Raw genomic sequence first — 20,671 nt, 5'->3', positions numbered from 1 at the left:
ACACACTGTAGAGCCCTTTCCTACAAAATCAAATCATTTATTTTAGGTGAAAAAGTACATTTTTAAAAAAGGTGTATCTAATGAGCCTTGCAGCTGCCTTTTCTTCACGGCTTCCAAACTGAAGAAGATTTTCAGGCAAAGAGAAACCCTTAGTCTCGCCACGTTACCTCCACTTCGTCTGTACGATACCTGGAAAGAATGAAAGCACACAAGCATCCATTTGAGTGGGTATCCATTCCTCTAAGGATCCAATTTACCTCTGAGTAAACACGCAGTGGCTCAGTGGGTAAGGACGCTGAGCTTGTCGATCAGAAGGTCGGCAGTTTGGCGAGTCGAATCCCGAGTGCCGCGTAACAGAGTGAGCGCCTGTTACTCATCCCAGCTTCTGCCAACCTAGCAGTTCGAAAGCACGTAAAAATGCAAGTAGAAAAATAGGGACCACTACGGTGGGAAGGTAACAGCATTCCGTGCGCCTTTGGCGTCTAGTCATAGCGGCCACATGACCACAGACGTCCTCGGACAAGCTTTGAAATGGAGATGAGCACTGGCCCCTAGAGTTGGAAACGACTAGCACGCATGTGCGGGGGAACCTTTACCTTAAACACATATCAAATAGCTTTAAGAGGCCTTTAAAAGTGGAGGGGATGGGAAGGGATACAAAGCTGCAGCCATAATCAGGCTGATTTGCCCTCAAATTTGGACTCCCAACCTCTTAATTGCAAACATGCAGGGAACTGTTTGCTTAACTAGAGAGTTTACTGTCTCAAGGTACTTTTCCAGGAGGCAACTGGACTTTCTTGTTTTTCTTTTGAAGGCGTTTTACTTCTCATCCAAGAAGTTTCTTCAGCTCCGACTGGATGGTGAGGAATGGAAGGATTTATATTCCTTGCAGACAGCTGGTCATTTGCATTCTTTTAGGGAGTCACTGAGGCAGCCAAGAAGGCTCCACACACATTTGCACTACTCAGGTGACCCTGAGGATACAGGTAAACCTCCAAATGGCCTCAACAACTCTCTAAAAGTGTGCAAATGACCAGCTGTCTGCAAGGAATATAAATCCTTCCATTCCCCACCATCCAGTCGGAACGGAAGAAACGTCTAGGATAAGAAGTGAAACATCTTCAAAGAAAAACAAGAAAGTCCAGTTGCCTCCTGAAAAAGGACCTTGAGACGACCATGACCTGGATGACTGAGAATCTCCACAGCCATAGAGAGTCACTGCATTTTCTGCATCTGCACAGGTGGTCCTCGACTTACAACAGTCCATTTAGTAGCCGTTCGAAGTTACAACGGCAATTGAAAAAAGTGACTTATGACCATTTTTCACACTTAGGAACGTTGCAGCATCCCCATGGTCGTATGATTTACATTCAGATGCTTGACAACTGGTTCGTATTTATGACGGTTGCAAAGTCCCTGGGTCCCGTGATCCCCTTTTGCGACCTGACAAGCAAAGTCAATGGGGAAGACAGATTCAGTGAACCACCATGTTGCTGATTTAACAACTATGGTGATTCACTTACCAAATGTGGGAAGAAAAGTCGTAAAATGGGACAAAACTCCCTTAACCAATTTCTCGCTTAGCCACATAAATTCTGGGCTCAGTTGTGGTCCTAACTGGAGGATTCCCTGTATTTAGAGGTGCACAATTGCAGGAAGTTTTAAAAAGGTGGAGTTAAAAAGACCGAGTAAAGCCACAGCTTCAAAGATGTCTGATTTAGTAAGGATCTAAATAAATTAAATGCCTCGGTACTTCCGTGCCCCATTTCCACTAATTCCACAATTACAGTATTTTCCCTTGTACAAGTCCGGCAAGGCTGTATACTGTCACCCTGCCTGTTTAACTTATATGCAGAGCACATCATGAGAAAGGCAGGGCTAGATGAATCAAAACTTGGAATTCAAATTGCCAGGAGAAATATCAACAACCTAAGATATGCAGATGATACCACTCTAATGGCAGAAAGTGAAGAGGAACTAAAGAGCCTCTTGTTGCGAGTAAAGAAGGAGAGTGCAAAAGTTGGGTTGAAACTAAACATTAAGAAAACCAAGATCATGGCATCCGGCCCTCTCAATTCCTGACAAATAGATGGGGAAGAAATGGAGGTAGTGACAGATTTTATTTTCCTGGGCTCCAAGATCACTGCAGATGGGGACTGCAGCCAAGAAATTAAAAGACGCTCCTGGGGAGGAAAGCCATGGCAAATCTAGACAGCACACTAAAAAGCAGAGACATCACCCTGCCAACAAAAGTACATATAGTCAAGGCTATGGTCTTCCCAGTTGCAATGTATGGCTGTGAAAGTTGGACCATAAGAAAGGCTGAGTGCCAAAGAATTGAAGCCTTTGAACTATGGTGCTGGAGAAGACTCCCGCGAGTCCCCTGGATTGCAAGGCGATCAAACCGGTCAGTCTTAGAGGAGATCAACCCTGACTGCTCTTCAGAAGGCCAGATCCTGAAGCCGGAACTCAAATACTTTGGCCACCTAATGAGAAGGAAGGACTCACTGGAGAAGAGCCTAATGCTGGGAAAGATTAAGGGCAAGAGAAGAAGGGGACGACAGAGAATGAGGTGGCTGGATGGAGTCACTGAAGCAGGAGGCGTGAGCTTAAATGGACTCCAGAAGATGGTAGAGGACAGGAAGGCCTGGAGGAACGTTGTCCATGGGGTCGCGATGGGTCGGACACGACTTCACAACTAACAACAACATTGGAAATTAGGACAATCACCTTTGCGTAATCCATGAATCTTCGAGTGCTGTGACTTGACCAGACTGAAACATTTCCCAACCAGCTTGTGCGATCATGGCGCCGTTGTCAATGCAGAACCTGGGTACGAAATTGGTCATGAGGAATTGGAGAATTTTTTTTTAAAAAAGGAGAGCCTTTCTGAGCACAGGCCCTCTTCTGTTCTCTTGCAAAGCCTAAACTCAAGGAAGCTCTACAACAGCATGGTGTTAACTGCATCACTTTCCAAATTTGCTACTTGCAGCTTAGTTGAGTCTAAGAGAGACTCAGGCAAATAATTGGATTCAAGCCACTGATATTTATGGATGGACTAACATTTGATATTGCCAAAACTATTGAGGATACAACGGAAATAGGTTCAATCAATCAGAATAGAGTGGGAAGGGACCTGGGAAGTCTTCTAGTCAAACCCCTCTGCTGAAGCAGAAGACCTTATAGCAGGATTCAAGCAACAGAAGGCCCACCCTGGTTTTGTTAGGCTGCTTAGATCCTACAAGTTATAATAGAATTGGAAGAGACTTTGGAGATCTTCTAGTCCAACCACTGCTCAAGCAGCAAATCCTATACCATTTCAGACAAAGGGCTGTCCAGCCTCATCTTAAAAGCCTCCAGTGATGGAGCACCCACAAATTCTGGAAACAAGTTGTTCCACTGGTTAATTGTTCTCACTGTTAGGAAGTTTCTCCTTAGTTCTAGGTTGCTTCTCTCCTTGATCAGTTTCCATCTATTGCTTCTTGTCCTGACTTCTGGTGCTTCGGAGAATAGGTTGACCCTCCCCCCCATCTTTGTGGCAGCCCCTTAGATCAGGGGTGTCAAACTGCTGACGCGTCATGCGGAAGCCATTCCCACTCCATTGCCGGCAATGGCAAAACAGTCCCGATAACATCACCCGGCATCACGTGACGTCGCGAGTTTGACATGTCTGCCTTAGACATTGGAACACTACTATTATGTCACACCTAGTCCTTCTTTGCACTAGATTAGCCATACTGAGTTCCTGCAACTGTTCTTTGTATGTTTTAGCCTCCAGCCTCCTATTCATCTCTGTGGCTCTTTTCTGCAGTCTTTCCAGAATCTCAACATCTTTTTTATAATACAGTGGCCGAAACTGGATGCAGTATTCTAAGTGTGGTCTTACAAATGCTTTATAAAGTTGTCCGGCTGCTTTTGCTGCTAATATGCACAACTGAGTCTCTGAAGGAAATGGTGGACTTACATACCCCTAACAGATGCCAGGAAGCTAAGTCTAGGTCTAGGAGGATCTTGGGAAGAAGATGGAGGGTGGGGGGATTCTCACCTCTCATCAGTTGCAAAGAGTCGAGCCCCTCTCTCTCTGCACATGATCCCCATCATCTCTTGAAGTCGCTCGTTACCTACAAAGAAAGGAGCAGTCTCCCTTGTTGAAAGAAACACCCCATCTAGTAGATCAACGTTTCTCCATCTGGACTGCTTTAAGATATGTGGACTTCAACTCCCAGAATTCTTCAGCCAGCCTTGTTGGCTAGGGAATTCTGGGAGTTGAAGTCTACACATCTTAAAGTAGCTAAGGCGGAGAAGACTCTAATAGACCAATCTTTCTTGGGGTTCTGTCGGTTTGTCCAATGGTTATTAAATGCACCAGGTCAGAAACCAGAAGACCATGAGCCTTACGCACAAAGCCCACTCGGGGGCTTTGAGCCAGACTTTTTTCCCCTCAGGCCTAGAAAGATCAAGGCAATGGCAAACTATTTCTGAAAATGTTGCCAGGAAAACTGTATGTCAAGGTGATGGCCAAGAATTAAAACAAAAAAATAATAATAAAAACCATAGTGAATCCTGAAAAAACAGCATTAACTGGGCTCCACCCATGGACTAGAAAAAGAAGAGAGATCATAGCTGCCTTAATTAGTCTGGGACAGAGGTAGGCAACCTCGGCTCTTTTATGACTCATGGACTTCAACTCCCAGAATTCCTGAGTCAGCACAGCTGACTCAGGAATTCTGGGAGTTGAAGTCCATGAGTCATAAAAGAGCCGAGGTTGCCTACCCCTGGTCTGGGATAATCCATCTGACCCTTGAAATGGAATTGATAAAAAGGATTAGGGAATTTGGGACACTTTTTCCCAAAGATGCCACAGGCGTGTGGGCCATGATCTAAGGGCAAGAAGGGAGCAGCGTGGTGGCCTAGCGGAGAAGACACTCCCTCCCACTTGGAAGGTTAAGAGTTCAATCCTAGGTAGAGGCAGATGTTTCACTTTTAAGGCACGAAGAAAAAAATATCTGCTGTGAATTCCCCGTAGGCGCCAGGAAGGGCATCCAGACAGTAAACGCTCAGCTCTATTCAGTTACCGGTACCTCGACTCTACTCTGAATAAAGAGATTACAGGGTTGTAAAAAGGGAGTTCATCTGAGAGGAAATTTGGGAGCCAATCTCATAATGTGAAAGAGACCTAGAAAGGGAAGAATTGGAAGGGGCTTAAAGCAGGAAACCACCATTCACAAACCACGATTCAGAAACCAAGGTTCAGAAACCACGATTCTGAACAAGGCAATCTTCAAAAAGTAGAGCAAAAATCTGTTCAAGGCGTCACTGCCTGGAGACGTTCAAAGTCAGTTTCCCAGTCCTGAGAGAACATTGTGGTGGAACAAGGAAGCAGCTTCACAGCAGGCCCTGGGGAATGCTGGTGGGCCAGCAAGGGTCTCAGATGGATATTGGGGAGCGTAAGGACTAGCGAGGGTAAAAATGGTTCTGTGCAGTGCAGGTGGGCTAGGAGGAGCAGGAGTGAGTTGCTGCAGGCAGATGTGCTCTACAAAGTGTGGACCGACAGGGGTGCTATGGAGTACGAGGTCCTTGGGTCTGTAGTAGGTTTCTCGGGAGTAAAAGCAGGAGCTACTTACTGGAATGATTTGCAATCTTTCCTGCTGGCTTCCCCATTGGCTTTGTGGGAAGCCCGCAAATGGCTATCACATGAGGCAGCTCGCTGCTTCATCATAACTGCAAGTGGGCATCTGTGCGCCCAGATTGTTGTAAGGTTGCTATAAGGTGGCTATAAAAATCCCTTTTTTTCAGCATCACCATAACTTTGAATGGTTGCTGAAGAAGTAGACACAAACCAAGGACTACCTATTAGCCATTTTACAGCTTCCTATACAACAAACAAAAAAAAGAAACTTTCCTTCAACAGATACTCCATGTCTGTGGATTTCATGGACCTTCCTAGATAGTTTGCTTGGCATCAGTGCAGCTTGCCTTCTCTGACCTTTGGGATATTTTTTAACTTCTCCATCTAGCCCAGGGGTAGGCAACCGTGGCTCTTTTATGACTCATGGACTTCAACTCCCAGAATTCCTGATCCAGCATCCACCCAAATCACTTACAGCCAACGCCGCCCACAATTAAGGCCTCACTGGAGCCAGTATGTGCCATGGCCCGTTCGGTGATCTCCACCAGCATTGCAAAGAGCGTCTCCTGATGGAGAAGGAGAAATTATAGGATCAGAATTTAGAAGCTTTCTGTTCAGTTCTCAACTAGGGGTGCCCATCCTCCTCTATCTATGCATGCAATATAAATCAACCTTTACACCTGATGTCAAAGAAGTAAATATTTTCTAGGTGCTGATAACAGGAACCTACAGGCCTATTCCTCCCATTCTGGGGGCTTAATCTGTCAGCCCTACAAGGTTGACCAGACTAAGAAACCAATGCCTTGTAGATCAGTAGTATTTTTAGTGTAACAGCTAATAACCGAATGACATTTTTCTACCTTATTTTGTACGAAACGAGGAGGGGCTTGAGTGAGCTGTTTCCTCAAGTTACTTTCTTGGCCCTGGCTCAATCCCCTGTTATCCAATCATTGCCTTGGTGGGTGGTTTTTCCTTCTGTCCTCCTTCTGCCCTCTACACGGTCTTGGATTATGACAGCAACCAAGACAGTTGTCACAAAAGCTATATAGCACATCAGTGGTGGGATTCAAATATGTGATCAACCGGTTCTCTGTGTGGATGCCGCTTCTGAAAGTCCATTCTGGGCCTGGGCAACAAAAAAAATTAGCTACCGGTTCTACCGAAGTGGTGAGAACCGGCTGAATCCCACTGCTGCGGCATATGCATGCTGGTGGGGAATTCTGGGTCCCACCTTCTATTAAAAAAGTTATATTACATCTACCACATTCCCATCTATCAATAAAGTAGTATTACATCTACCACATTCCTATCTATCAAAAAAGTTATTACATCTACCGCATTTCCATCTATTAAAAAAGTTATATGATATCTATCGCATTCCCATCATCTACAGTGGGAATCCAGTAGATGTCATATCAGATGCATCAAAATTACATGATTTAATGAGAAGTTCTGGGAGCTGTAGTCCACCCATCATCAAGGCGCCAAAGTTGAGAAACACTATACTAGGCAAAGGTACAAAATTGTGCTGATTTTGCACAAGTCCACAAGTCTTAAAGTTGCCAAGGTTGGAGACCCCTGCTCTACAGTACATGCTCTTCGATCCAGACCTAATTAGTTCCTTACCTGTAGAGAGAAGCAGAGGTCCTCTGGAGTGCATTCTTCTGCAGACAGCATTCTGTGGGCCACGTCCTACAAGAGAACAGCGTGAATCCTTGTTATTGATTGTTATCTATTACAGACAGTCCTCATTTAGCAACCACGACTGGGACCAGCAAGTTGGCCATTAAGTGAACACTAAATGAAACTGCAACTGTGCTTATAATCTTGTTTCGGCTTTCTTTTGCCTTGTGGACCTGCGAAGATCATAAAAGTGAGGATTGGTCATAAAGTGGCTTTTTCATCACTGTCATGTGGAGGGTCACTTAACAAGGCAGTCACTAAACAAGGACTACCTGTACTGATGACATGAACATGCTACCATTTGGGGTTTTTTTCCCCTAGTAATATTAATATTTGCTGACAAAATAGTAATATAATAATATTCGGTAACGTTTAGTAGTATTTTGCTAACAAAATAAGGGAGTATCCCTCTTTTCAGAATAAGGATTGTATATCAGAGAAATCATTTTTGGAACCAAAAGTGAGGAAATAACAATAGCAATATCACTTTGAGTAGATTTATATACCGCTTCATTGTGCTTTACAACCCTCTCTAAGCAGTTTACAGAGTCAGCATATTGCCCCCAACAATTTGGGTTCTCATTTTACCAACTTTGGAAGGATGGAAAGGCAGAATAGAACAGAACAGGACAGGACAGGACAGGACAGGATAGAATAGAATAAATAGGATAGGATAGGATAGGATAGGATAGAATAAATAGAATAAAAAATATTGGATAGGATAGAATAGGATAGAATAGGATAGAATAGGATAGGATAGGATAGAATAAACAGAATAAACAGAATAGGATAGGATAGGATAGGATAGGATAGGATAGGATAGGATAGGATAGGATAGGATAGGATCGGATCGGATAGAATAGAATAGAATAGAATAGAATAGAATAGAATAGAATAGAATAGAATAGAATAGAATAGAATAGAACAGAATAATCTTTATTGTCACTGTGTATCTCACAACGAAATTAAGCGCTGTCCAAAGTGCACACTACACAAAAGTAAAAACCACAAATAAGAACATACCTTATATACAAACATCCTTTCCCTTCTATTCACCATTGCACTGCCCCCAATATTGCACTTCAATGTTGCACTATAGAGTAGTATTTAATACGGTTACAGCTCTGGGATAAAAATCTTTGAGCCAGTCAGGATCGAACTCCTGACAGTGGGAACGCAAATTTAGACTGCTATACTACATTCTAACCACTGGGCCACCACAGCTCTTATAATAATTCTGGGGTGTTGAAAATGGTACAGAATGAAGCTGCTTGTCTTTAAGGGCCAGAATGGCTCATTATACAGGAGGGTGGGACATATTAGTTAAAAGATTATTATTTTAGAAGCAGTCATGTTTATTTTGTTTAAAGACTGACAGGGCTGCCTACCTCAGACGGTGATCTTAGGCAGCTCACCGTAACTGAGGAAAACAATGGAAGGAAAATAGAACCAAGTATTTTTGCAAGCTGGGCAAGCCAGGTGAGCAACCTGAAGGCAGGTTGAATCTGGCTAAAGGTGCTCTACTGCTCTATCCTGTTCCTGCTATTGACAACCACATACCCCTTTGAGACTCACAAGTCAGAGGTAAGAGCATAGCAGCATCCCAAAAACACCACAATGGGCAAAGATATAAATAGCCATAACAGGCAGCCATGAAGAAAGGACAAGCATTTCAAGCTCCTTTCATTTGAGCTCAGCTCCTAGCAAATGTATCATTTCCTGGTGGTGTTGCATCCAAGGGTTAACCTGCTGAGCAATTTGGAGACCCACTGGATTGGCTGGGAGTTGACTTGGTTGCGTTCTTAAAGACAGCATTTAAAAAGAGAAAAGTTCCCCACTAAATTTCCAACTGCTGCTTTGTGGGATTAGAATCCTACCTCTATGTGGGACAGAATCCCAGAGAACGACACGTCCATGCCTTTCACTGTATAGGGAAGCTCGACCAACCTTTGACCCCTGTAGAAGAAAGGGGGAAGCGTTGAATGTCCTTCTCCTGTATTGAGCTGTAATCTAAGATATGGTGTCTCTAGAGTCGTGCTGGCGAACCTATGGCACGGGTGCCACAGGTGGCATGCATAGCCCTCTCTGTGGGCACGTGCACCGTCACCCCACTCCCAGGCCTTCAGCTGGGTTTTATAAAACCTTTTCGCTTTAGGCCTCCACCTCCGTGTGCAAAAAAAAAAAGGTTCAATCAATCAATCAATTTCAACTTTTCGCAGGGGAAAAAAAATCCTGCAAAGTTGGAATTGATTGATTGAACTTTTTAGTCAGTGGCGTAGCGTGGGGGGTGCAGGGGGGGCCGGCCGCACCGGGCGCAACATCTGGGGGGGCGCGCTCGACGGCGCCGGGATCCGGCAGGGCGGAGGCACCGGAGCCCCAGCCGGGAAGGGCCTGACGCCCCACGGCGCGCCACACACACACACACAAACACACAACCACACAGCGTGACTCCTCCTTCGGGCCGCTCCGCCTTCGCTCCGGCGCTGGACGGAAGCCTTCTCTCCCTCCTCCCCCCCCCGCAAAGGAGAAGGCGGCTCCTGAGCGTGCACAGAGCGCGGCCCTCCTGCAAGCCCGGGGCTCCGCTGCGGAGGCTCTCCCAAGGCGCTCCCGGGGTTGCCAAAGGCGGGGGGGGGCGCGGCGGGGCTTGAAAGAGGGTGGATTTCCCGCGGGGGGAGGATCGCTGCAGCGTCTCTCCGGGGGTCCCTGCTCTGGAACGAAAGCTGCGTCGGCAGGTTGCCGATCCAACCGTGCATGCAGACTTTGGGGGCGAGAGGACGTGGTCGGGTGCGTGTGCGTGTGTGTGTGTGTTTGTGGGCGCGCCCGTGCTGTCTCTGTTCTGCAAAAGGCGCTTTTTTAAAAATAAAAAATAAATAAATAAATAAATCCTGTCCTGCTGGAATGCAGAAAAGCAGCCCTCGCCCCCCCCCATTAAAAGCTTGAACTCTTCTTCTGCCTTCAATCTCAGTTTCTGGAGCGCGAACAGGATTAAAAGACAAGGATGCGTTCGATTGGCTCAAGAGTGTGTGAATTTGACCGGACCCGGTGCGGGGAAAACGAGCGCTCAGATGCCGCCTTCCCCAAATTGGCCATAAACTGGGATTCGTTTCATGTCATTCAACCGGGGCTTCGTGAACGTCACAGAAACACACATTAACTGTGTCAAAACATTTCTCTCTCCAAACTCCCAAGCTACAGACTTTCCCTTTTATTTAAAGGGGGTTTGTTGTTTTTTTTTAAAAAACTGTTTTATTTAATAAACAGCGGTTTATTTAAAGACCACATTCACACAGCACCCTAATGGCAAACCAAACGTATCACTGGGGTGACATGACAGCAAAGAATGGTGTGTGTGTGTGTGTGTGTGTGTGTGAACTTATACATCCAAAGCACCAGAAGGCAGGACAAGAAACAATAGATGGAAACTAATCAAGGAGAGAAACATCCTGGAATTAAGGAGAAACTTCCTGACAGTGAGGACAATTAATTAACCAGTGGAACAGCTTGCCACCAGAAATCGTGGCTGCTCCATCACTGGAAGTTTTTAAGAGGAGACTACTCAAATTGTATAGGGTCTCCTGCTTGAGCAGGGGGTTGGACTAGAAGACCTCCAAGGTCCCTTCCAACTCTCTTATTGTTATGGATGTGGATAAAGGTACAAAGAGAAGGATTGATAGTACCTCACTCGGAAACTCAGTTAAAGTTCCCAACTTTAAGTATGAATTCCTGGGGTTCAGCCTAAGCAGGCAAAGCTGCAGGGTGGGTTGGTTGGCTTTTCTGGCTTTGGAATAACCTTGGGAAGCTGAGGCATTGTAAGTTGGAAGTCATTGTTTGTCGCCTAACATGTTGGGTCAACCCCACGCCACATGCTAAGCCATAAACCGTGGTTGGTATCCAGGGTTTAGGACAAGATGGAGAAAACTAGCCAATTGTGGGATCATAAATCTTGATGAAGCCCATCATCGCTCCATGTGATGTATGCACTCAATCTACAAACGTAGTCCAAGCCTATTCACATCTGTTGTAAGGTCATTCTCTCGTGGGGTTTATCCTGACGTCCACTAAGAGTGGAACAAACATGCCCCATTAACCATTTTCAACGCCATGTCCTCTCTTTGTCTCATCCTAAATCACAGCTGAGGCACCTTAAAGTTGCCTTGTTTCAGTTTTAAACTAGCATTTTCCCTCTTCTCCAGAGACCCTTTTTTGCCTTGAACCTAACTCAGGGGTAGGCAACCTTGGCTCTTTTATGACTCATGGACTTCAACTCCCAGAATTCCTGAGCTAGTGGAAGAGACTCGAGTGCTAAAATCCACAGGTTAGGGGGCGCAAATTACTTGCCTTGCCCCGGGTGCTGACAACCCACGCTACGCCACTGTTTTTAGTCCCACCCAGTCTGCCATTACCACCACAGCCATGCCCACCCAATGGGCCACGCCCACCCAATGGGCCACGCCCACCCAATGGGCCACGCCCACCCGGCACCCGACGATACATAAGTGGGTTTTGGGTTGCAGTTTGGGCACTCGGTCTCTAAAAGGTTTGCCATCACTGCTCTAGAGCTTTGTTTCTCAACCTTAGCAACTTCAAGCCGTGTGGACTTCAACTCCCAGAATTCCCCAGGCACCATGAACTCCACAGAGCTTAACGTTGCTAAGGAGGAGAAACCCAGCTCTGCGGAACCCAAATAACCCTCACCTTGCAAAAAAACCCCAAGAAACAGAGCAATGTAGCCGGCTTCTATTTCTCAAAAGATGAGAGAAGGACCATTACCTTCTCTTTAAATGCCATCGCCCTGCAGGTTTATCTTTACAGCATGTAGCAGAAAAGGAACTGCAACCAATATCTTTTGCTTGACTTAGTTTAATATGTGAGGATCTTATTTGGATCATCATTTGTTGAAAATGCAGACTTCAGAAGAGGCCAGTTAGGGTAATTTTCTTACTAAATAGAATCACAAAATCGCACCTCGCTTACTTTGGCCATGTCAAGTGGGGGAGTTCACTGGAGAAAGCAATCATGTTGGGGAGAGTTAGCAGTAAAAGGAAACCAGGCTGTCAAAGAACACAATGGCTGGACACTATAAAAGCTGACACCAGGCAGAGCATAGAACAACTCAAAGGAATAGTGCAAGACTGGAAGATGTGGAGAGATCTGGCCCATGGCATTGCCAAGTCAGACACGATTAAATGGATAATGTCAACATAATCTACTAAATACACCCATGGAAAAGAGATGGATCCTGCTAACGTTTTCCTATGGCCTTCTGAGATCCTTTCTGAAGATTTTGTCTATTTGTCAAAATTATTTAATTTTGGTCCAAACTAAGGATATGGAACCCACGTCTAGTATCTATAAAATACATTTAACAGAACAAAGAAAATGATTGCGTGAGAGTTTTCCCCTTGTTATGACTTACTTCTTGGCCATCTGTTCGATGTTGTAGCCTGGACTGGGATCATTTGAGATCTAAGTCAAGAAGTGAATGAAAGAATCAGATTTCGACAATAATAATAACTGGCTTGGCAATCATCAATGACCTGACTTAACAATCATCAATAGGACAGACACAAGGTCCATGGACAGTGGACACTGCAGTACCTGGAGACAGCAGAAGACAAAAAAAAATGGATAAAATAAGAAAAAGATATAGACCTGCAAATAGAAGTAGAATGACTCTAGCAAAAGAAAGCAAAGACTTTCAAAGACTATCTGTAATACTGTTTTGGCTGACATTTCCTTCTTGTACATGCAATTTACTCTCCTGTACATATTCAGAGGCTAAACTGCAAAGTATTAGGATAACCCAACTTGGCAGACTTTGGATGTTAAGAGTCCAACTCCTCTGATCTACAAGTCAGCACATCTTGATTGGAGATGATGCTTCTTGGATGAGAACCAAAACATCTTCCTCAAGGAAAAGCACCTTTTATACACCCACGACCTGGATGACTGAGAATCTCCATAGACATGTACCAGGTTATGCTCCTCCTCCAGTTTCATCTGTGTCTTCATGAAATAATCAGGGAGAAAATAGACCCCATAGTTCAGGGGTCTTCAAACCTGATCCTTTTATGACTTGTTGACTTCAACTCCCAGAATTCATCGGCCCGGCATGCTGGCTGAGGAATTCTGGGAGTTGAAGTCCACAAGTCATAAAAGGGCCAGGTCTGAAGACCCCTGCCATAGTTATTTTCTCAGCCTCAAAGGATCTCTGGTACACCACACAGCCCTACTGAACCTCTTCCAAATGTGTACATTCAGAAAAAAGTCCCATAATACATACCATCTAACGAAGCCAACTTGCATTCTCATCTTTGCTGAGCCGTATTTACCTTCAACACTCGAGCAAAACGATCCAGGCAGTTTCCCACAGCAATGTCTATAGTTTCCCCAAATATACGATAGCGATGCTCAGAGTATGCAATGACCTGGATGGGAGGAAGAGGCAGACACAGTTATAACCCCCTTCACTTACACTTGATGTTCCTGAGATCCAGATGGGCCAACCAAAGTTTTTCCCCCCACCTTCTTAGTTGGAAATCATTAGGTTCAAAACAATAGCATGGCAAGATAAATTAAAGCAAAACAGCAATGTGTTTGGTGAGGCCTATCTCTGGGGAATACACAAAATGAACTGTGCACTACAACACGTAAATCAACAAGTGGAGTCCTAAGCCACGCTGTCCCAGGGCCTGCTGGAAAAGCCAAGTCTTTAAAGCTTTCTGAAACGGCGTCATGTGGACTTCAAGGAGAATGGAGTTCCAGAGGACACAGGTGACTACAAAGAAAGTCCAACTTGGAGTTCCTGCTCTACTGAGGAGCACTGGAAAATGATGGTTTGGACCAGATGTTATTGGCTGGACAGATGCTATCAGAGCAAACCTGTCTCCTGCAGTTTCAAGGTTACTACTGTCTTCTTTCTCCAGTGAGTCTTCTCACTGGAGAAGAGCCTAATGCTGGGAAAGATTGAGGGCAAGAGAAGAAGGGGACGACAGAGAATGAGGTGGCTGGATGGAGTTACTGAAGCAGTAGGCGTGAGCTTAAATGGACTCCAGAAGATGGTAGAGGACAGGAAGGCCTGGAGGAACATTGTCCATAGGGTCGCGATGGGTCGGACACGACTTCGCAACTAACAACAACAACAACAACACTGTCTTCTTTTCACATCAAGCTTTTTGACAGTGCTGGACTTTGTATCAAGGCTGCAACTGTGGAGGCGGTCAACAGTATTAAGTGTCGGGGTGTGCAGATGACTAAAAATCTGACTTGGTTTCTTCATACATCATCTTTAGGGAAGCGTGCAAACCTGCGTCTGCATTTCCTGCGTGTGATGAGGAGAACACATCTTTCTCTTTCTGTCCTGGCCACTTTTTACAGATTGCACGATTGAGAGCATTTTAACGAACTGCAACACTGTCTGGTTTGGTGGCAGCAGTGCCTCAGATAGAAGGACAGGTGAGATGATTATAGGAAGCTTGCTCCCGTTTTATCAGGATGCTGCTTATAAGCACTTATTCGTGCTTAGAGTCGAAGCATTGTTAGAGACCCCACATACCCCCTTCAAGGTCTGTTTTTGTTGCTCCCCTCTGGGAGGACGTTTTGACGTATTTCCAGCAGGACTACCAAATTCTGTAACAGCTTTTGTTCCCTATGCCATCTGTCTTGTAAATTCGCAGGATTCTATCCTATCCTATCCTATCCTATCCTATCCTAATTAATTCCAGTCCTCTCCACTCTCTATTCTTGCCTCGCTCATGGTATTCTCAGCTGGTGTCTTCCAGCCTTGTACCAGTATAGTACCCGTGGGAAAAGAGGATGTGAAAGTAGCAGATGTATAGAGGTTTCAGATGTAAACGGGTGCATTTGGAAACTGCTGGTCAGCACAAAGGAACAGGGAAATGCTTTTGCAAAATAAAGGTTATGAGTGGGTGGTCAGTGGAAGAAAACTATAAAAATGTTGGCTTACGCCATTGGCCTATAGCTGTCCTTCGGAATCTGCTATTGCCATATGGTCCTCATTGCAATGGTTTTGTTAATTGTAAGTGATGCTATGTTATTATGCTATGTTCCAAATTATTAGAAAAACAAACCTCTGAATCTTAAAGTAAGAATTATTGTTTTGTGTTGCTGTCTCTTGTCTTTTCCATTGGGTGTTTCCACGACAGAATTAAGAAACTTAACAACACTGCCTGCTCAGAAGTGCTTATGTGCACTAAACCAGGGGAAGGCAACTGTGGCCAGCATAAAAGAGCCAAGGTTGGCTACCCCTGCACTAAACTATAACATAGATTGCTTTGTTTCTCATATGTCTTGTAAACCTGGCCACTGCGAACCAACTGTAGATTATTTAGCACAGAATGTGAATTGAGTTTCAAGCTGAGACAATGCTTTTCACTAAGCCATGATATGGTTTCCTGGTTTTTATTTTGGTGGGGCATGAACTCAACTGCTGCTCTGTAAATCATGATTTTGGGTTTCAAGTGATATGTATGAACTTGGGATACTATGGTTTATATCAAACCATGGTTTAGCACAACATGCAAATCCAGAAATCCCTTCTCTTCCTCAGTACCTGAGTGTTCCCACCACTGACGTACAACACTGTTGGGTTCTTTGCACCGGTCACAAGCCGCCCCATCTCAATGTGTCCAACACAATGATTTACTCCCAGAAGTGGCTTCCCCCACAACTGGGCCACAGTTCTGGCAACAACAGCGACAGTCACCAGTGGAGCCCCCATCCCTGGACCTGAAAGATGGAAAAATATGCATTAAGTCCAATATAGCATTGATGCACAGCTCTCAGATTTTATTTTGCATTGATTTATTTGTTTTGGTAGGCCTTATAGACCATTCACCGATTTTACTCTACCAATCTGTGGCATATAAAACAAGCTTAAATTAGGAAGATTGTCTAGGAGTAGAGAAGTTGTGGTTCTTCAGATGCTGGTTCTTCAGTTCTCTGCAAGTCCAGCCAACATGGCCAACAAGAAGGGTACAAGAAGATGAAGTACAGCTATAGGTTCTTCAAGGATCCTTAATCAGAATACCTTAAAAGTCCAACCTTGGCGACTTTCAAGACTTGTGGATTTCAACTCCCAGAATTCCCCAGCCATCCAGTGGTGGGGATTGAACTGGTTCACACCGGTTCGATGGAATTGGTAGCTAAATTTTGCCGAGTTCGGAGAACCGGTTGAATGCACACTGCTTCCGGAAGTCCATTCTAGGCCTTGGAGGTCTGGACAAGGCCTCCCCAGCCTAGAACGGCCCACCGGAAGTGCGTGGATGCCACTTCCATAAGTCCATTCTAGGCCTCAGAGGCCCAGGCCTGCATTCAATAAGAGAACCAGTTGTTCTGGTATTTGAATCCCACTACTGCAGCCAGCCATGGTGGCTGGGGAATTCTGGGAGTTGATGTCCACAAGTTTTAAAAGTTGCCAAGGTTGGATATCCTCATGCTTTAAAGAATCCACGTGTCTCTTAAGAAAAGAGATTCACCTTTGGTGAAAGCCACTGCATCAATGTCCTGAGGTTTCAATGCAGCCTCTTCTAGGGCTTCACGCAACACAGTAAGAACGCAAGAACGGTGGTGGCGTGCTGTGTCCCCTGGAAGGAAACCTACAAAGTGGGACCAAAATGGGAAAAGGTCAAGGTTGAAAGGAGATGGACCCACATTCTGTGCTATCTAAGCCCGAGCTAATGTTGTTGGATCAATTTGTAATTATGTTTTCTTTCTCAACACTTGCAACTTTAGTTAATTTCTTTAGAATACAGCCTCGGTGTTTCTCATCACTGTCCCTGAAAAAAAACCCTACTTTTTGCACATCAGAAGAAATGGTTTTGGTTTAAAGGAAAAACATGGTTTCTTAAACTTCAAAAAGAAAAAAAAGTGGCCAGCCATGCTAAATTGCTAGTATCACCTTTAATACTAATACTGCTAATACTAAAGCTTATAATTTTCTATAACATAAGCTATTGTAATTGTGTTTTGTTTTGTAACTTGGACAGATGCTTGTAATGAGTGCAGATAGTCCTTGACTTACGACCACAATGGAGCCAGTTAAGTGTATTACACCCATTTTACAAAGTTTTTTTTTTTGCCAAAGTTGTTAAGTGAATCACTGTGGTGGTTAAATAAATAGTGTAGTTATTAAGCAACTCTGGCTTCTCTTCTTTGACTTCGCTCATTGGAAGGTGACTGGAAAGTTACAAATAGTGATTACATGACCCCAGGACAGTGCAACTGTCATACGTACATGCCAGTTGCCAAATGCCCAAAGTTTGACCATGTGGATGCTGCAACAGTCCTAAGCGTGAGAAACCATCATAAGTCACTTTTTTTCAATGCTGTTGTAACTTCAGTCACCAAATGAATGATTCTAGATTGATAACTGTCAATAATACTAATTCTACTTTATTGCAGAATGGAGGGGCCATCACAGAAAAGGCCCTGTTCCCTTATTTTGGACAATCAAACTGTTTTCTCTTTTTTGGGGGGGAGGACATGAGGACAGATCTACGTAAATACACTTAAGACTGAGTGAATTAATTTTTTTCTTTTAATTAATCTGGCTCCACTTCTTTAAATCCAGGAAAAATGCTGAATTCTTTCAGCAAGCGGTCCATCTTCTCTCATAGCCCTTTTAGGCTGGAGATCTCCAATGACTTCAGCTCCCACGATCCCTTCCTTGGCACCACATTGACTAGGAATTCTGGGAGTTGACGTGCAACTAGAAAGCACCAGGCTGGATAAGACCATTCATAGGAAATAACACAAGGTAAGATAACCTTTATTGTCTCTTTTTTTTTACTGTGGGCACCCTGGCACACATTAAAAATGAAATTGTTACCTGCTCTCAAAAGTGTACACACACATAACACACATATAAATATATGTATATACCTGCACCCTTACATAATACGTATAAATATTAACCACTGTCCATCAAGATACCTACCCTGTCCTGGAGGGGTTACATATGTTCGTCGAGGATTGCTCAGCACTTCCCCATCCCTGACAATCCCAATTCCGATCTTGTTGGCGCTGCCCTCAAAGCCGATCACTACGGGCATCTCTTCCTGGAATACCCGAAAGAAAGTGAAATTTGATTTCTTGCAACAGAAGCCACGGACACCCGGGAATCTGCAGCGATCCGAAGATCCTGCGGATCGCCAAGCACGATTTCCTTGTTATAGCCGGGCAGCAATTTAGCTAACAAGGAACAGGAAATTTGGGGGAAAATGAATCTTTTACGTCTTACCTCCGGGTTTTTTTTCCCCTCTTGCTGCCAGGTCCGCCTTCCCCACGTTGCTTTATTTCGAAAAGCTCAGCGCAGCAGCAGTACACAAGAGAAAACCACGCGTGCAACAAAAGTATCCTGGAAGGAAAAACCCAGCAGCAAAGAAAGGGTTAAATCGTATCGAGTCCTCCCCGCCCTTTCCCTTTTCTTAAAGCTCTAGAGATAGACAAAAGACCCTCGTGTACCGTACAGCATACACCAGCGGCTTTCAATTGACAGCCACCACGTGAGGATTAGAGAGTGTGAGGGGTCTTGGGTGCTTTCTGAGCTTGGTTAATTTCCAGAAGACGTTTCATTACAGAATGGAATTTTTTTTTTATTGGCCAAGTGTGATTGGGCACACGAGGAATTTGCCTCCGGTGTATATATAAGCTCTCAGTGTACATACAAGCAATATGTGATAAATCACGATCATAGTCATGGTAAAAAAATACATTCATCATAAATCATAAGGTACAACACTTTGTGATAGTCATAAGATACTAAATAAGCAATCAACATAATTCATACTAAGATACTAAATAAAGGTAAAGGTAAAGGTTCCCCCGCACATGCGTGCTAGTCGTTTCCGACTCTAGGGGCCGGTGCTCATCTCCGTTTCAAAGCCGAAGAGCCAACACTTGTCCGAGGACGTCTCCGTGGTCATGTGGCCGGCATGACTAGACGCCAAAGGCGCACGGAACGCTGTTACCTTCCCACCGGAGTGGTCCCTATTTTTCTACTTGCATTTTTACGTGCTTTCAAACTGCTAGGTTGGCAGAAGCTGGGACGAGTAACAGGCGCTCACTCTGCTTATAAATCATAACACACAAGCAACAAAGCTCTAGTCATGATTTGATTAGGAGATAGGCAATAGGAAAGATGAGAAGAAGAATAGTAATATAGCCTTACTAGGCAGTTTGACAGTATTGTAGGAATGTAGTTGTTTAGCAGAGTGATGGCATGGGGATAAAAAAACCGTCCAAACTAGGAAACATCATGAGTGCTAGTAAGTAGTGGGGTTTCCTCTCAATTTATATTCTAGTGGCTGGTGTAGAATATACATTGACAGCAAATGCCACTCCTTTCTAGAACTGATAATATGATCTAGTTGGGTAATGAAATGTCTTTCAAGAGAACAACCAAGCTCAGAAAACACCAAGGACTCCTCATTTCAGAATCAGAATCAAGCTGGAAGGGACCTTGGAGGTCTTCTAGTCCAGCCTCCTGCTCAAGCAGGAGAACCTATACCAGGGGTAGGCAACCTTGGCTCTTTTATGACTCGTGGACTTCAACTCCCAGAATTCCTGAGCCAGCTGGGAGTCGAAGTCCATGAGTCATAAAAGAGCCAAGGTTGCCTACCCCTGACCTATACCATCTCAGACAAGTGATTCTCTAGCCCAGGGGTAGGCAACCTCAGCTCTTTTATGACTCGTGGACTTCAACTCCCAGAATTCCTGAGCCAGCCAAGCTGGCTCAGGAATTCTGGGAGTTGAAGTCCATGAGTCATAAAAGAGCTGAGCTTGCCTACCCCTGCTCTAGCCTCTTCTTAAAAATCTCCAGTCATGGAGCGCCCAACGATTTCTTGGGGCAAGCTGTTCCATTGGTTAATTGTCCACCCTTGTCACTCTTTTAATTCCAGGTTGCTTCTCTCTTTGGTCAGTTTCCAATCATTGTTCCTTGTCCTGCCTTCTGGTGCTTTGGAAAATAAATTTCAACCCCGGCCTACAGATATTCTCCTTTATTGGTTCCTGCACATTGAATAATCAATATCGATTATTGACAAGAAAGTGCAAATTCCAACCTCGGTATTTTTTTTGCAAAAAAAGAAAAAAAAAGAAAGACTTATTAAATATTTGCATGTAATTTTTTTTTCTTCTTCTTAGAAAGGAGACCGCATTACGTTTTAGATCAGAACCTTTGACTTCGGCGCCGTCACCCCCCCCCTCCCCGCGTCTCGGTTGTTCGATTGGGAACCGAAAGTGTTGACGCTTTTGCAGGGTTTGCAGGCAATGTTTCCGGGAAAGGTCAGAGAGGGAACGGCTGACGTCACTAGGTCATTAAACCCCGCCTCCTCCCTC

The 20,671-nt window shown here is 44.6% G+C and overlaps 1 protein-coding gene across 2 annotated transcripts; it reads right to left on the bottom strand.

Annotated features, from left to right (window-relative positions):
* Window positions 1-16: 16 nt before the first annotated feature.
* LOC308676753 (tRNA N6-adenosine threonylcarbamoyltransferase) lies at window positions 17-18,708 on the bottom strand. Of its 2 annotated transcripts, none has more exons than XM_081342771.1 (12): window positions 18,566-18,708; window positions 18,270-18,384; window positions 16,810-16,929; window positions 15,885-16,060; window positions 13,645-13,740; window positions 12,729-12,778; window positions 9,190-9,268; window positions 7,256-7,321; window positions 6,105-6,195; window positions 4,046-4,121; window positions 2,731-2,829; window positions 17-189 (listed from the first exon to the last, which is right to left on the bottom strand). In XM_081342771.1, exons 2-12 carry the CDS (start codon window positions 18,382-18,384, stop codon window positions 150-152), a joined length of 1,008 nt encoding a protein of 335 aa, XP_081198897.1. In that variant the 5' UTR covers window positions 18,566-18,708; the 3' UTR covers window positions 17-149. The 2 variants fall into 2 exon arrangements, with proteins under 2 accessions (XP_081198897.1, XP_081198896.1); XM_081342770.1 differs by having other exon boundaries at window positions 18,270-18,390; window positions 18,573-18,708.
* Window positions 18,709-20,671: the final 1,963 nt, after the last annotated feature.

Source organism: Vipera berus (genome assembly GCF_964194415.1).
Source record: "Vipera berus genome assembly, chromosome: W".
In the NCBI taxonomy this organism is placed as follows: Eukaryota; Metazoa; Chordata; class Lepidosauria; order Squamata; family Viperidae; genus Vipera; species Vipera berus.
This window is presented reverse-complemented; position numbering and strand designations above follow the sequence as displayed.

Excerpts from the sequence above, each read along its gene's own strand:
- LOC308676753 (XM_081342771.1), bottom strand. The coding sequence starts at position 18,384 with ATGCCCGTAGTGATCGGCTTTGAGGGCAGCGCCAACAAGATCGGAATT. Across the intron at positions 7,322-9,189 it reads GGATTCTGTCCCACATAGAG|GACGTGGCCCACAGAATGCT; the intron begins GTAGGATTCTAA and ends GTTCTCTTGTAG. Across the intron at positions 2,830-4,045 it reads CTCTTTGCAACTGATGAGAG|GTTCTGCATTGACAACGGCG; the intron begins GTGAGAATCCCC and ends TTTCGTACCCAG.